This window comes from Macaca fascicularis, chromosome 15, assembly GCF_037993035.2.
Source record: "Macaca fascicularis isolate 582-1 chromosome 15, T2T-MFA8v1.1".
Lineage (NCBI taxonomy): Eukaryota > Metazoa > Chordata > Mammalia > Primates > Cercopithecidae > Macaca > Macaca fascicularis.
In genome coordinates, this window is record NC_088389.1 from 57,768,312 (window position 1) to 57,782,377 (window position 14,066).

Sequence of the window (14,066 nt, forward strand, 5' to 3'; positions counted from 1 at the left end):
GTCTGAAGTCCTTACCTGGGGCTCTTTCTTCCATGCCATCATGCCAGTCTTTGTGAAGGCTGTTTTTCAAAGGCTCATTCTTCTTATCTCTTTTCTAGAAATTTTAGTTTATTTCTTTACTTCAGAAATTAATCTCGCACTTCATTTTAGTAGCAGGAATGTTAGTGCTCAGAAACTGAAATGTTAGGGAGAATCCTTGACCAAGACTTTCAGGCTCTAGATACTAGGTGTGTCTTGCTCTAATTAAGGAAATCTTATCTGTTCCATCTCACCCCAGTTTAATGTCCCCAAGAATTCCATCTTCAGCAGTCCAAAACTTTTCCCTTTTTCAATTCAGTTCAATTTATACTCTTCTCTGAAAGTGGCTCCAGGTCTGAAGAACTGTGGTCTGGGGGGAAGATAAAAGGCATGCTCAGCTATAACCAGGCCCACGTCCCCTCAGTTGCTTGCCCATGAAGTTATGAGCTGGACTTATGCGCCACCCTTTGTCCCGGGACCTTGCGCTGTCCTCCCTCCAGTTCCCACTAAGCAGGGGGCTTCCGGCGCGGTCCCCTCCTCTGTGGGCGGGGCCCACTGCTCCCGCTCCCGCCTCCCTGGCTGCGCGCGGCTGCGGGCTGTGATCACGTGAGCACAAGGGGGAGGGGGAGGGGCCCTGATTTCCGGGCGGCGGAAGGAGACGCGGCCGCGTGAGGACGAGGCTATTTGAAAACACGCTCCGGGAGCCAGAGTCTGAGGCCGGCGGTACACGCTGTCGCCCCGTGGGCTTCTGCTCGCTCGCTTTCCCCTCGGGCTCCCCGCCCCGGCCGCGGCCGGGTCCTCAGGTGAGCGGCAGTCGTCCGTCGGGCCGGGTCCTCCCGGGGCGCGGGACTGAGCGTGGTGGGGCCGTCGCCCCCCGATCCGCGGCCCAAGCGGGCAGGGTCGGCCGTGGACGATGTGCGCCCACCGGGTCTGGGCCGCAGCGTCCCTTGGAGCTGGGCCTGGGTGTGCGGCCGGCACTGCGGGGGCGGGACCCCATCGGCGTTTGTGGAGCTTCAGATGACTGGGCGGGTTCGCCCGGTTTCGGGTCCGAGAGAGTTTTAGGCCGGGGTGTGTGAATGGGGCCCCACTTCCCCGACTCTGGTCCTGGCCAGCGTCCCTTGGAGTAGAAGGAACGATGGTTTCCTAAAACCCACGGTGTGTTCACCTCTGGGATGGATGCAGGACCGAGTACGGAGTGGGGATGAGCTGGCGTCCCCTGTTCCACCCTCTGGTCGCCCAGGCGGGAGAGTTAAGCGAGTGGAAGGGGACCACCAGTTTTCTGGGGTCGCCCCTACCCGGACCATTTGCTTTTTGGGAAATCTATCGCCTCTGGTTGGCCCCTCAGTGGAGTTTGGAGGAACTCCTGAGTTTAAGGGATTGGGGAGGAAATTATCAAAGGCCGAGTGCAGTACGATCCTTCTCTCTGGTTTTTTTGTTTTTTTTTTTGTTGTTGTTTTTTTAGAAAAGAAGTTGGAAATGAGGAAAGGTAAGAAGGTGGCAGGCAAACTATTAATGGTTGGAATTTAGTTCGATTGAAATCCTAAAAACTCTAGGATCTGCCTTTTGTTGGAATTAGGAGAAAAGACCTAAAGTAGTAATGTGTGACATTCAGCTTTGAAACTATCGGGGATCGCAAACTTAAGGACTAGTGATGTGAGTTCCTGGCATTCCTACCTTTTGCTAAAAATCGGCTACTCTAAAAGTGGCTTAGTGGGACTTTTTGATTTGCTGTGTTATGAAAATCTTTGTTATAAGTTAAAGTCAATTACTAGTAGAACTTTGAGAATTCTTCGCATAAAAATGCTTTGTGTCCCATAATAATACTACTAGGTTTGAAAAGTCAAGGAAGGTCAATCAGCCCTCTTAATTTTCCTAGTAGAGAAAGCATTAACGTGACTAATACAAAGCGATAGATAATATGGCATAAAGTTGACAGTAGACTGTCGAAGATCCATCAGGTTGTTAATGGCTAAATAGAACCCACAGGACTGGGGGAGGAAGGGAGTTAATTTTTCTGAATGTCCTGTATTATTTACTTTAGTCTCTGGTACCAGCTAGTAATAAAATTGTAGGAAAAGCTCACAAAGTGTCCTTGCTTAATTAATGAAAACCATTTTTATATTAAAAGAAGCAAGGTGAGTATCATGGCCTTCTTTTTAGGCCTTATACCCACCCACCCACCCCCAGCTTTTTCTTTCAGACTAAGGTAACTAGGGGTGTGGGTGAGATGAAAATTTGGGAATAGGGACGAATGAAATAAGCCAAACGGTTTTGCCACGAAGACTTCCAGTCTTCAGGTTAATTCTGGTATGTTCAAGGTGGTTTTGCAGAGCTCAGTTCTGTGAATGAATCCGTTTTCAACTTCTTGATAAAGGCGTGACTTCCAAACTTTTCTGAGGTGCCTTGCTAAAACGTGTTTAGTACCACCTACCTTGCATGGTTCTATGCAGATTGTATACTGAGGTACACACTGCATCTAGTACCGGGCTTGGTACGTACTGATCCTGAGACTTGAGGGACACGCACATGTTTATGCTTAGAGCATACATATTTAACCGTGTACCAGGCACAGTTCTGAGTGTTTTACAGTTGTGTATGATTATCCCTATTTTGTAGATAGAAATTGGGACAGTGTACAGCTAGAAAGCGTCGGAGTCTGGATAAGAACCTAATCAATTTGGTTGTAGAATTGGTTCTTCACCTGTGGGAAATCCTACCTCATGGCGATCTAATATAACCCTGTAATTAAGTGAATTTGGATATATTGTCATAGCTGATTAGCTTCTGAATTCCTTGAACTTGAGCTGCTCAGTATTGCACTGGCCATTTTATTAATATTGTAATGAAATTTCCATTTTACCCATTTTTTTCATACCCTCGTGTGTAGCACTGTCCCGCTTTTTATGGCCAGGCACAGGATAATTATGATAAACCAGGCGATTAGGGGAAGTTTTATATATTCCAGAGGTACTTACCCTATTCAAGTCGTGTACAGTGGAACGCAGAGTTCATTGTTCTCGGTTGTGGAAAAGGCTTCAAGAAGAATTTAGCTGGTTCCAGGTAGAAGAGGCTATTGTTTTAGATAGAGGTTAGCTTGTGGGAAGATAAAGCTGGAGAGGATGGATGGGGCCACGTTAGGAAGGACCTCCTATGTTCTGCTAAGGAGGTTTTACTGTGTATGAGGAGTAGAACAACTGAGAGCTCTTGAGTCTTGGTCATGAGATCTGTGTTTAGAGAGAGCTCTCTGGTAAAGGTCCGGTGGACTAGAGAGTAGACACTAGATAGTAGCCAAGAGTACCAGTGAGGAAGGTATTGAATGGTAAAAATAAAGGACTTCTTGAAAATAGTGGCCTGGAAATAGGTAAGAGACACAGATCAGAGATTTCATGTGTAAGTACAAGGTTTGGAATGTGGTATAGAGGGGGAGGAAGTACAAGATGTCATGGTGTTATGCCTGAGTTATTTATTATAATAGTGGCTTAGTTGGTCTTTGTTCCTTGTCCCCCTATTACATTATATATTTTTTCTATGCTGCTTTTTGTCCTTTTTGGGGACCAAGGGGGAATACTGTTTTCTATTTAGTCTGAACTTTATTCACTTTTGCTATACTAGGTTTATCCCCTACGCCTGATCTTTACCTTGTTCTCCTTGCTCTTGAAAGGCCCATTATTCTCCTTGCTGTGTATTTGAATATTACCCATTTTTCAGATGCTCAGCTTAGGTTCGTAAATCTTTTTCTAACTGTTACAGGCTGCATTAAATAATAACATAGATTTTCCAACTTTGCTTGCTATTGCTAGAGAAGTTCCCCCGAGGCGTTTACGAAGACCAGGAGCTCACCAGCAGATACAAGTTATGTCTCTAACAAGTTTGTGCTGCTCTTCTACATTCAAACAAAGGAAAAGAAAAAAACAAATTTCAGAAGGTTTCCGTTTAGCACATAGCTTGACAGAAGGTTCCGTGACCCAAAAAACTTTGCAAAACCGTGGCAAGACTGTTGCCTTGTTACAGTATTTTATCACTAAACTGAGTTTTTAATAGTTCTTAACAGCATTTTTTAATATTTTGATCTTTCAGCATAATCACTGATTCTTATGATTGAAATAAATGTTACAGTAATATGTGTTGGAAAGCGCCTTTTTTCTTCTTTTATCATTTATTCTTGTCTCTATCCAATGCTTTTAATTAATTCTTTTTATTATAGTAGTCGAGAATGACCAAAAAAAGAAAACGCCAAGATGATTTTCAAAAAGTAAAATTGAAAGTTGGTAAAAAGAAGCCCAAGTTACAAAATGCTACTCCTACAAACTTTAAAACAAAGACTATACATCTGCCTGAGCAACTCAAAGAAGATGGAACACTTCCAACAAACAATAGAAAACTTAACATAAAGGTAAATCGTAAATCTTGTTTTGATGAAATAAGATTTTCTTTGGAATCATGTAGAATGTTATATTTTTGTGAAAATTTGTCTAAAGTCTTAAATAGTTTGCCTAGGATCATAGGGTTTATTGATGTTTGGAGTTTCTCTTTTACCCAAATCTGATCTCTCTTCATATACTTGTGTCTTTCCCAGTCCTCCAGAAAGATTTGCTAAACTAAATGCACAGTTGTTTCTCCCTGGTATACTTATTTGATGATTTAATTTAAATTTTTTTTTTTTTTGAGACAGTTCTCACTCTTACACCAGGTTGAGCACAATGGTGTGCTATCATGGCTCGCTGCAGCCATGACCTCCTGAGCTTGAGTGATCCTCCTACTTCAACCTGCCAAGTAGCTGGGGCTACAAGCGAGCTCACCATGCCTGGCTGATTTAGTTTTTTGTAGATACAAGGTTGCAATATGTTTCCCAGGCTGGTCTCAAACTCTTGGATGTAAGCAATCCTCCAACCAAGGCCTCCTGAGGTGCTGGGATTGTAGGTGTGAGCCATGGTGCCTGGCTATATCTGGAAATAATTCTTACATGTTTTTGATGTGTCAGATTTTTGAACAGTTTTCTAGCTGTTTTTTAGCTAAGATACAATCCTGTCATTCATTTTTGAACCCATACAGCACATAACTTATTATAGGTTCATAGTAAATACTTGAAGTCAATTAAGTTTGAGCAAGTGTTGCTTAAGAATTTAACAGCTTTATGGAGACATAATTTACACATAATTAAAATCACCCATTTAAAGTATACAATTCATTGCTTTTAGTGTATTTACAGAGTTATGCTACGGTCACCTTAATCTAATTTTAGAACATTTTTATCGCTCCAAGAAGAAAATCTGTACCCATTGGGAATCACTTCTCATTTCTTCCAGCCCTTGGCAATCACTAATCTACTTCTGATATCTATAGATTTGCTTATTCTGGAAAGTGTATGAAATCATACAATATATGGTCTTTTGTTACTGGCCTTTTACTTAGCACAGTGTTTTGGAGGTTCCTCCAGGTTGTATGTAGCTTGTAGCATATATCAGAACAGTGGTGCATTCCTTTGTATTGTTGAATTGTATTTCATTGCGTGATTAGGTCACGTTTTGTTGATCACTCAGCAGTTGATGAACATTTAGTTTGTTTCTGGTTTTTGGCTCTTATGAATAATGCTGTTATGAGTATTTGTGTATAGGTCTTTGGGAGGATATACATTTTTCTATTTTTGTTTTTTAAGCTCTGAAGGTTAAATAATACTAAAGAGTTATTTAAAGTTATTTTTTCAAAGTTTACATAAATTATTCCACAAATAAAATTGTCCAGTAGTATACTCTGAATAAAACACAAACACCCTGCAAAAGCCCATTTGAAATAGGCAGAATAAATAGGCCTGTCAAATTGAGAGTATATAAATATGCCTTTCATGATGTTTGGTACATAGTATATTTTCAGTAAATGATGGTGTGATTGCTGTCACTTTATATCATAAGAGTGTCTAAGCCTGCGTGTAGGTTAATGTAAAGTGAGAAAATTCCACCTGAAAATTATGCAGTGTTTTTATTAAGCTGAAAGTATTTTTCTGTTTCTGATCTTAACAAAAGCTAAATAACATTTAAAGAGTACTTATTGAAGTAGTTTCCCCACGGAGTGTCAGTTTACTAGTGTAGTGTTAGTTAGCATGTTTATTTGAAATTGATATATGTATATAAGTATACATCTAAAATTTGTATTTTTATTTATAGGATTTGCTGTCACAGATGCATCACTACAATGCTGGGGTTAAACAAAGTGCTCTTCTTGGACTTAAAGACCTTTTGTCTCAATACCCATTTATAATTGATGCACACCTTTCAAACATATTAAGTGAAGTGACTGCTGTGTTTACAGATAAAGATGCTAATGTACGATTAGCAGCAGTTCAACTTCTTCAATTCCTGGCCCCCAAAATACGAGCTGAACAAATTTCTCCATTTTTTCCTTTGGTAAGTGCCCATCTCTCTAGTGCCATGACTCACATTACTGAAGGAATTCAGGAGGACTCTTTAAAAGTTTTGGACATTCTGCTGGAACAGTACCCAGCTCTAATTACTGGCCGTAGCAGCATATTGCTTAAGAATTTTGTAGAACTTATTTCTCATCAGCAGCTGTCCAAAGGACTGATAAATAGAGACAGATCCCAGTCCTGGATACTTTCTGTAAATCCTAATCGGAGACTCACTTCTCAGCAGTGGAGGCTGAAAGTCTTAGTGAGACTCAGTAAATTCCTTCAGGCCTTGGCAGATGGATCCAGTAGGTTGAGAGAAAGTGAAGGACTTCAGGAACAGAAAGAAAATCCCCATGCCACTAGCAACTCCATTTTTATCAACTGGAAGGAACATGCCAACGACCAGCAACACATCCAGGTTTATGAAAATGGGGGTTCACAGCCAAATGTCAGTTCACAGTTCAGGCTACGGTAAGAAGGATTTCAGTTATGTCCACACAGTTTTCCTGTATTGAATTATAACTGCTGACCATTGATGCCTATTGGTGGGAAGACATGCAGTTGTCTTTCATAGTTTTCATATAGTTACTCATGATTTGATTTTATTTACTCATGGGAAGAGTCATTTGTATGTTAATTTATTAATTTATAGCAAAGCCTTTGAGAAATAAAACTTGATAATATCTATTGGCTTTGTCATCTTAGAATTTCATTTTTCTTACTCGTTTTGATTGATGTAATTTTCAATTCATGGTGCTTCATTTTACTAGTACTTTATATTTAAGATTTAAATTAGCAATGGATAATAAACATTTTTTAATCACTTAATTTTTTTCTTTCTTACCCTTATTAGGTATCTGGTTGGAGGACTGAGTGGTGTGGATGAAGGCCTATCATCTACTGAAAACCTGAAAGGATTTATTGAAATAATAATTCCTTTGCTAATTGAGTGCTGGGTTGAAGCTGTACCTCCACAACTAGCTACTCCTGTTGGAAATGGTATAGAACGAGAACCTCTACAGGTTATGCAGCAAGTTCTTAATATTATTTCCCTTCTGTGGAAACTCTCTAAACAACAGGATGAAACTCATAAATTGGTGAGAACTAATGATTCTGTATTTTCTTAGTGTTGCCTTTTATCATAAATGGGAAGATTCGAAATCAGCTCATTACTACTAATTGGTTATGTATTTTTCTAAAAAGTATCTTGGGTTTAACTGTAAACTTGTTTGTTTTGCACAAAACTACAAATTAGTTTTCTGAAATTATTGTCTGTGAATATATGTATATTTTTAAGTGAAATGCATAACTCATGCTTGATTCCGTTAGTTTTTATTGGCTATAATTCACAGTAGTGTTACAGTGTTTTGTTTATGGCAGATTGATTGTGTAGGAACATTCTAGTTTCTGAAGATCTCTTACATGATTTAAAAAGTTGCTTATTAAGTGGTCTCAATTTATTCCACATTGCCAGGTTTAGTAGAAATGGACAAAACTGAAGAGCTCAAAAACACTTGAATTGTTTTAAGTGTTGTGCTATAGTGAATGTAGTGCATAGTGTATGCTACAGTTTTTCTGTGCAACCAAGGAGGAACAAGCCACGAGATTAAGTGGCTAAATTAATACGATAATACACTTAAAAAGGGTAGCTGCAGAAACAAGACTTCAAAGCTAGAAGCATCTGGTTTTCAGAAGAATTGCTGTAGGGACTTTTGATAAGGCAGGTGTGAATCCTTGAAGTTTATATAAAACTGAGAAGGTAGTTTTCTTGTTTTTGTTCTTTTTATTTCAAGTTGAAGTTTAGAATGAGTCACTATGCTGCGTAAGATGTGATAAATTAAGTAGTATTTGACAGTCTTGAAAAGCATTATAGAGTTGTAGTATGGTGTGTATTTTAAGAGCGTATTCTACTGCTGTTAGCCCATCATGTGTAGGGATGTTTCGTGAATTGCGTTTTCAAATAAGATGGCATTTTACTGATTACAGTTTTGAGACTTTGTATTTTATGATTCATTGCATACATTGACAAAAAATTAATCATAGGTCTATAATGTATGATTTTGAGAAAGCAAAGCTTGTTTCTCATATGGCGGTTAATTTGTGATGTAGGCTAGAGACAGTAAGAATGTATATAGCTCCTTAAAGTATATATTACAGTCTTGATCTATGATCATCTGAAAGGTTCAGATAGAAAATGAAAGTAATGCTAAAGTCCTTAAGATGTCCTATAAAAAAGAAAAAGTAATATTCAACATGGACTTTGAGTGCTAGTTTTTTCTTTTTTTTTTTTATTTTTGAGACCGAGTTTTACTCTTGTTGCCCAGGCCGGAGTACAGTGGCGCGATCTTGGCTCACTGAGACCTCCACCCCCTGGGTTCAAGCAATTCTCCTGCCTCAGCCTCCTGAGTTGCTAGGATTACCGGCGCCCACCACCATGCCTGGCTAATTTTTTGTATTTTTAGTAGAGATGGGGTTTCACCATGTTGGGCAGGCTGGTTTCAAACTCCTGACCTTAGGTGATCTGCCCGCCTCGGCCTTCCAAAGTGTTGGGATTACAGGTGTGAGCCACCGTGCCCGGCCTAGTTTTTTCATTTTTAGAGAGCCAAGAAGTAAAAATTCCAAGCTGCTCTGGTGTTTGGTTACATATAAGCACTAGTAAACTTTTGTTACTGCTTTGTGTATTTAGACAGACTAGTAGGACCAAAATACAAAATCTGAAAATTTATTAATTATGCTAGTTTTGGGTCATCTTATCATCTGGATAACACTAACAAAGGTTCTAAATACTGCTTTAATTTTATGGATATTTAAAATAGTATGCTTTAAAACTATTTTGTGCTATTATAACATGGCTAGGCTTATTAGCTTATTAATATAGGATGGTAAGTTTAAAAGACTACATAGACTGTTGAAGATCAGAATACTAAATTGAGATACTGTATAAAGCTGAAATAAATAAATTCAGATAGAAATAATATTTAAAAACATCCACTGGTAGAATTCTCTAATTCACCTTGGTAGATTTGTAATAACTTGGTAAGAACCATTATCTTTTTTTTTTTTTTTAAAAGAACCATTATCTTAGAGACAGAGTATAAAAATGTAGATTGTTGGTACAATCTATACAAAATGATAGGTTGTGAGTAGCATTCTGTACAAAATGACATTAAAATGCACATTCTGGTCTTAAACTTCTGGCCTTAAATGATCCTTGCACCTTGGCTTCCCAAAGTGTTGAGATTACAGGCATGAGCCTCTTTGTCTGGCCAGAGCCTAATCTTTAGGAGGAACCAAATAGCATTCCTTGGCATTAAACTCAAATCACACACCATAAGCTGAATTGTAACCCTCTTCTCTCAGAAACTGTATAGATTTTTCTGTTGGTAAATTGGTGTCTGGGTTAGATATAGTCTTAGGACTATTGACTGTTTGCTTTTGCATGTTGGCGCTGCAGCTTGATGCATTTAGTTTGCTAGTATTTGCAACACAGTTGAGAAATTTCACTTGTATTCAAGTAGTTTTTTTAAAAAAACTTTTTAGTAATTTGAAGCTTTGATCCTTGCTTTGAAAAGAAGTCTCAAGGTACATTAAGTCTTACATGCAATGGTTGAATAGTCAGATTCTGTAATAATCAACCGAAGTTGTTTATTTCTGAAATACTGTGGTATCCTTTGTTTTTTTTTTTCCTGTTCATATAAACAGCCATTTATTCCAGCACTATTTGTTGAAGAGATTGTTCTTTTACATTTGATTACCTTGGCACTATTTTTCTTTTTTTCTTTCTTTTTCTTCTTCTTCTTCTTCTTCTTTTTTTTTTTTTTGCATTCCCTTACCTATCTTTTTTATTTTTAAAAAAGTCAAACCTTCAGAAGGAATACAATAACCATTTGCCTACCCCCATCTAGACACAGCAATTTCTGACATTTTATGCACATGTTGAAATACTGTGTGTATCCTTAATAGTTAGCTGGTTATATCCTTGATATAGCTAGATTTTATTTATTTACTTTATGTTTTTTGCAGAGGGAGTCTCGCTCAATCACCCAGGCTGGAGTGTAGTGGCGCGATCTTAGCTCACTGCAAGCTCCGCTTCCCGAGTTCACGCCTTTCTCCTGCCTCAGCCTCCCAAGTAGCTGGGTGCCCGCCACCACGCCCGGCTAATTTTTTTTGTATTTTTAGTAGAGACGGGGTTTCACCGTGTTAGCCAGGATGGTCTCGATCTCCTGACCTTGTGATCCGCCCGTCTTGGCCTCACAAAGTGCTGGGATTACAGGCACAAGCCACCGTGCCCGGCCGATATAGCTAGTTTTTAAAATGAGAGTACAGTTTAACATTAACTTTTTGATTTACTGTGGTTTTTAGTGTACTGTATTAGTAGTGTCAGGTTCAGTATTATGTTATAAAAATTGTCTTAGCTTTGCATTTAATGCTTGGCTTGCTTGCTATTTTTTCTCAATGTGTGTGTCTCATTCCTTTTATCCTTTTCCTATGAGGGTTAGAGTTTGTAACCAAACACTAATGCAGTCATGCTTTTTAAGGCATTTATTCAAAGCTTTATTGGTTATCAATAAATAATGGCTACTTAATTAAAATTTAAAATTCAATTCCTCAGTAATGCTAGCCACATTTCAAGTGCTCAACAGCTACATGTGGGTAGTGGTTACTATATTGGACAGTGCAGATATAGAACAGTTTGATCATTACAGAAAGGTCTTTTGAATAGTACTATTCTAGACTCTGGGGCTACAGAGATAAACGTGGTTGATAAGGTGCTTGCCCTCATGGTGTGTACCTTCTGGTGGGGTCTGTAGACAGTAAACAAATATATAATGTCAGTACTAGGAAGAAAGATGAAAGTAAAATGGGGTATAAAGAGAGCATGGGCAGGAACAGTGAGGGGGAGCTATTTTAGGTAGGTTGTCAAATGCTTGAGAATAAGATACTTGAATGTCATTGAAGTGAAGGAGCAAGTCTTGTCAACATCTGTGGGAAGAACATTCAGGCATAGGAAACAGCAAGTACAAAGGCTCTGAGGTGAGAATAGACTTCGCATATTTGAAGAATGGCAGGAAGGCCTGTGCAAATGAGGTACTGGGAGAATGGTAGAAGATGGGGGCGAAGAAGAGTGATAGTGGCCAGATCACGTGGGACTCTGTAGTCGCTGGTAAGGAGTCTGGATTTTAACCTGAGTGTGGCGAAAAGACCACTGGAGGGTTCTGAGCAGAGGAGTGGCATGATCTGCGTTATATTTATTTAACTTTAATATTTTAATTTAAATTTAATTTAAATTTAATATTGCTCACAGTCTAACTCTAGCAACCATCATCTCTTGGATGACCAGTCCTGTCCTACATGTGTATATATTCATTTCCTTTCCCCCTTCCTGTATTATTTTGAAACAAGATTTATGTTTTAAAAGATCACCCTGCCTGTTGTGTGGGGAAATTGACTTTTGGAGGATAAGAGGAGAAACAGGGAGACTGGTTAGGAGGCTATTGCAGTAATCCAAATAAAAGATGATGGTGACCTGGTGTCTAGTGTTTGAAATGGTAAGTAGCTGGATCCAGGTAAAGCCAGCGAGACTGCTGGTATGTATAATGAAGGAAAGAGGAGTCAAGGATGAGGCCAGTGTTACATCGCCTAAATGAGAAAGAAGGTCATTTGGCAGGGAGAATTTGGTTTTATTCATGTTCAGTTTTAAGATACTTGTCAGAAGTTGAAGAGGAAATGTCAAGTATATATTTGTATATAAAATCTGGAGCTCAGACAGAAATGATTCAAGTATTATTACTGAGCAAATCCAAACATTTAGAAGTCAGGAAGAAGAGAACCCAGTAAAGATACTAAGGAGGAACAATAATTGAGCTGTAAGGCCAGGCGCAGTGGCTCACGCCTGTAATCTCAGCACTTTGGGAGGCCAAGGTAGGCGGATCACTTGAGATCAGCAATTCAAGACCAGCCGGGTCAACATGGTGAAACCCCAGCTCTACTAAAAATACAAAAATTAGCCGAGCGTGGTGGTGGGCACCTGTAATCCCAGCTACTCAGGAGATTAAGGCATGAGAATCGCTTGAATCTGGGAGGCAGAGGTTGCCGTAACCTGAAATGGTGCCACTGTACTCCAGCCTGGGCGATAGAGCGAGACTTTGTCTCAAAAAACAAAAAACAAAAAACAAAAAAAACCAAATTGAGCTGTAGGGTGACCAACTCTTTTAGCACCTCAAGTCCCACATCTAGGAAACTTCTCAGTCTCTGACAAAATGGAATGGTTGGTTACCCTGGATAAGAGGAAATAAAGAATATTCTAATTTGGAATTAGAAAGACAGTGCTTCCATAGGAGGGAAATGATAAATTCACCAATACTACTGAAGCATTTTAAGGAAATGCATTGCTTTGTGAAACTGTTAATGGAATTGCTGGAGAATAGAGTTATGGTGTAGATAGGACATCATGGAGAAAGACTTTCTTGTTTATTTTATAAACATTGCATTAGTGGTCCAAATTCATAATTTTAATCTCAGATACTTTCACTTTTTCTCTCTTAAGCAGCAGACAGAATGCAAGTAGAAGTAATTATTAAGCACCAAAAGGATCTACAGATGAAAACTGGGTGCTTTAACAGTTAATTCTGATTTTAAAATTTATTTACATATTATATTACTGGTAGATAGTGAATTATGATGGGACATTTGACAAGTTGTCAATTTTCTTCAAGTTTTATTGGTTATTTTACGTTTTTTCTTGTAGATTTTTCTAATCTTTGCTATTTCAATAGGAATCATGGCTTCGAAAGAACTACCTTATTGATTTCAAACACCATTTTATGAGTCGTTTTCCATATGCCTTAAAAGAAATAACCAAGCACAAAAGGAAAGAGCCAAATAAAAGGTATTATGATTCTTTTTCACTATATAACCTTGAAAAGCTGTTTAACCTGAAATTATCGGGAGATAATTAGCCTTAATATGGAACTTTCTACACTATTGTGTGTTTATGTCTAGATTTTGTGAAAATAAAAGTAGTAGTAAGGCTGATTTTTGGACAAGTCAGTTTGAGCCTTGGGATTAACAGTTTTTTTTTTTTTAAGTGTGTAAAATGATTTTTTTTTGTGCTAGATGAATGTATCAATTTACGTAAATACGAATTTAATAGAAGTGACGAAGGTGTATGGTTTATTTGGGTGAGGCACTGTGTGATTATTGAACCTCTTAAGCAGGAGAACATCTTGATGATCATCTAGTTCTGCTCTCATTTATACATGAGGAACCTGGTAGTGAAACTAATGTTAGTATCTCTAAGGAAGGAGGGCAATTGGAGAAAAATCAGAAATAAAAGGTAATTGATTAGAAGATGAAGGTTAAAAAAAAAAAAAAGTAAGCCTAGAAATTATTTAAAATGTCTGCCTCAAGTAAGAGCAGATAAATGTGAGAACAAGTTATGTAATGAAATTTGACAAGCAGGTACAAGCTAAAACACTAATACTGTGGTTCCTGTAAATGAGCAAACACTTGCAAGGGATCTTAAAGTCTCTCAAAGGCTCTTAAATATATCAAAAGGAATACACTAGCTAGAGAATCATTGAGGTTTTTTGAGCAGGGTTCAGAGGATATGCTTGGAAGCAATATAGCTATTTCAGGCATAAGA

General features: G+C 38.6%; 2 protein-coding genes across 6 annotated transcripts in view; one reads left to right on the forward strand and one right to left on the reverse strand.

The window, feature by feature from the left end:
• MSANTD3 (Myb/SANT DNA binding domain containing 3) overlaps window positions 1–526 on the reverse strand; it is a 110,301-nt gene extending 109,775 nt beyond the window's left edge. For both annotated transcript variants that reach the window (XM_005581193.5, XM_065530994.2), the window contains exon 1: window positions 16–526. The gene's annotated coding sequence lies outside the window, so the exon portion shown is untranslated. The remainder of the gene's footprint in view (window positions 1–15) is intronic.
• Window positions 527–654: 128 nt separating this feature from the next.
• Window positions 655–14,066, forward strand: part of TEX10 (testis expressed 10) — a 50,731-nt gene continuing 37,319 nt past the window's right edge. For 2 of the 4 annotated variants that reach the window (XM_065530987.2, XM_065530989.2), the window contains exons 1-5: window positions 655–821; window positions 4,223–4,411; window positions 6,180–6,892; window positions 7,275–7,518; window positions 13,198–13,310. In XM_065530987.2, the coding sequence (XP_065387059.1) occupies window positions 4,232–4,411; window positions 6,180–6,892; window positions 7,275–7,518; window positions 13,198–13,310 (1,250 nt within the window). In that variant the 5' untranslated portion in view covers window positions 655–821; window positions 4,223–4,231. The remainder of the gene's footprint in view (window positions 822–4,222; window positions 4,412–6,179; window positions 6,893–7,274; window positions 7,519–13,197; window positions 13,311–14,066) is intronic. The other 2 variants (XM_005581190.5, XM_074016968.1) reach the window with 1 other exon arrangement.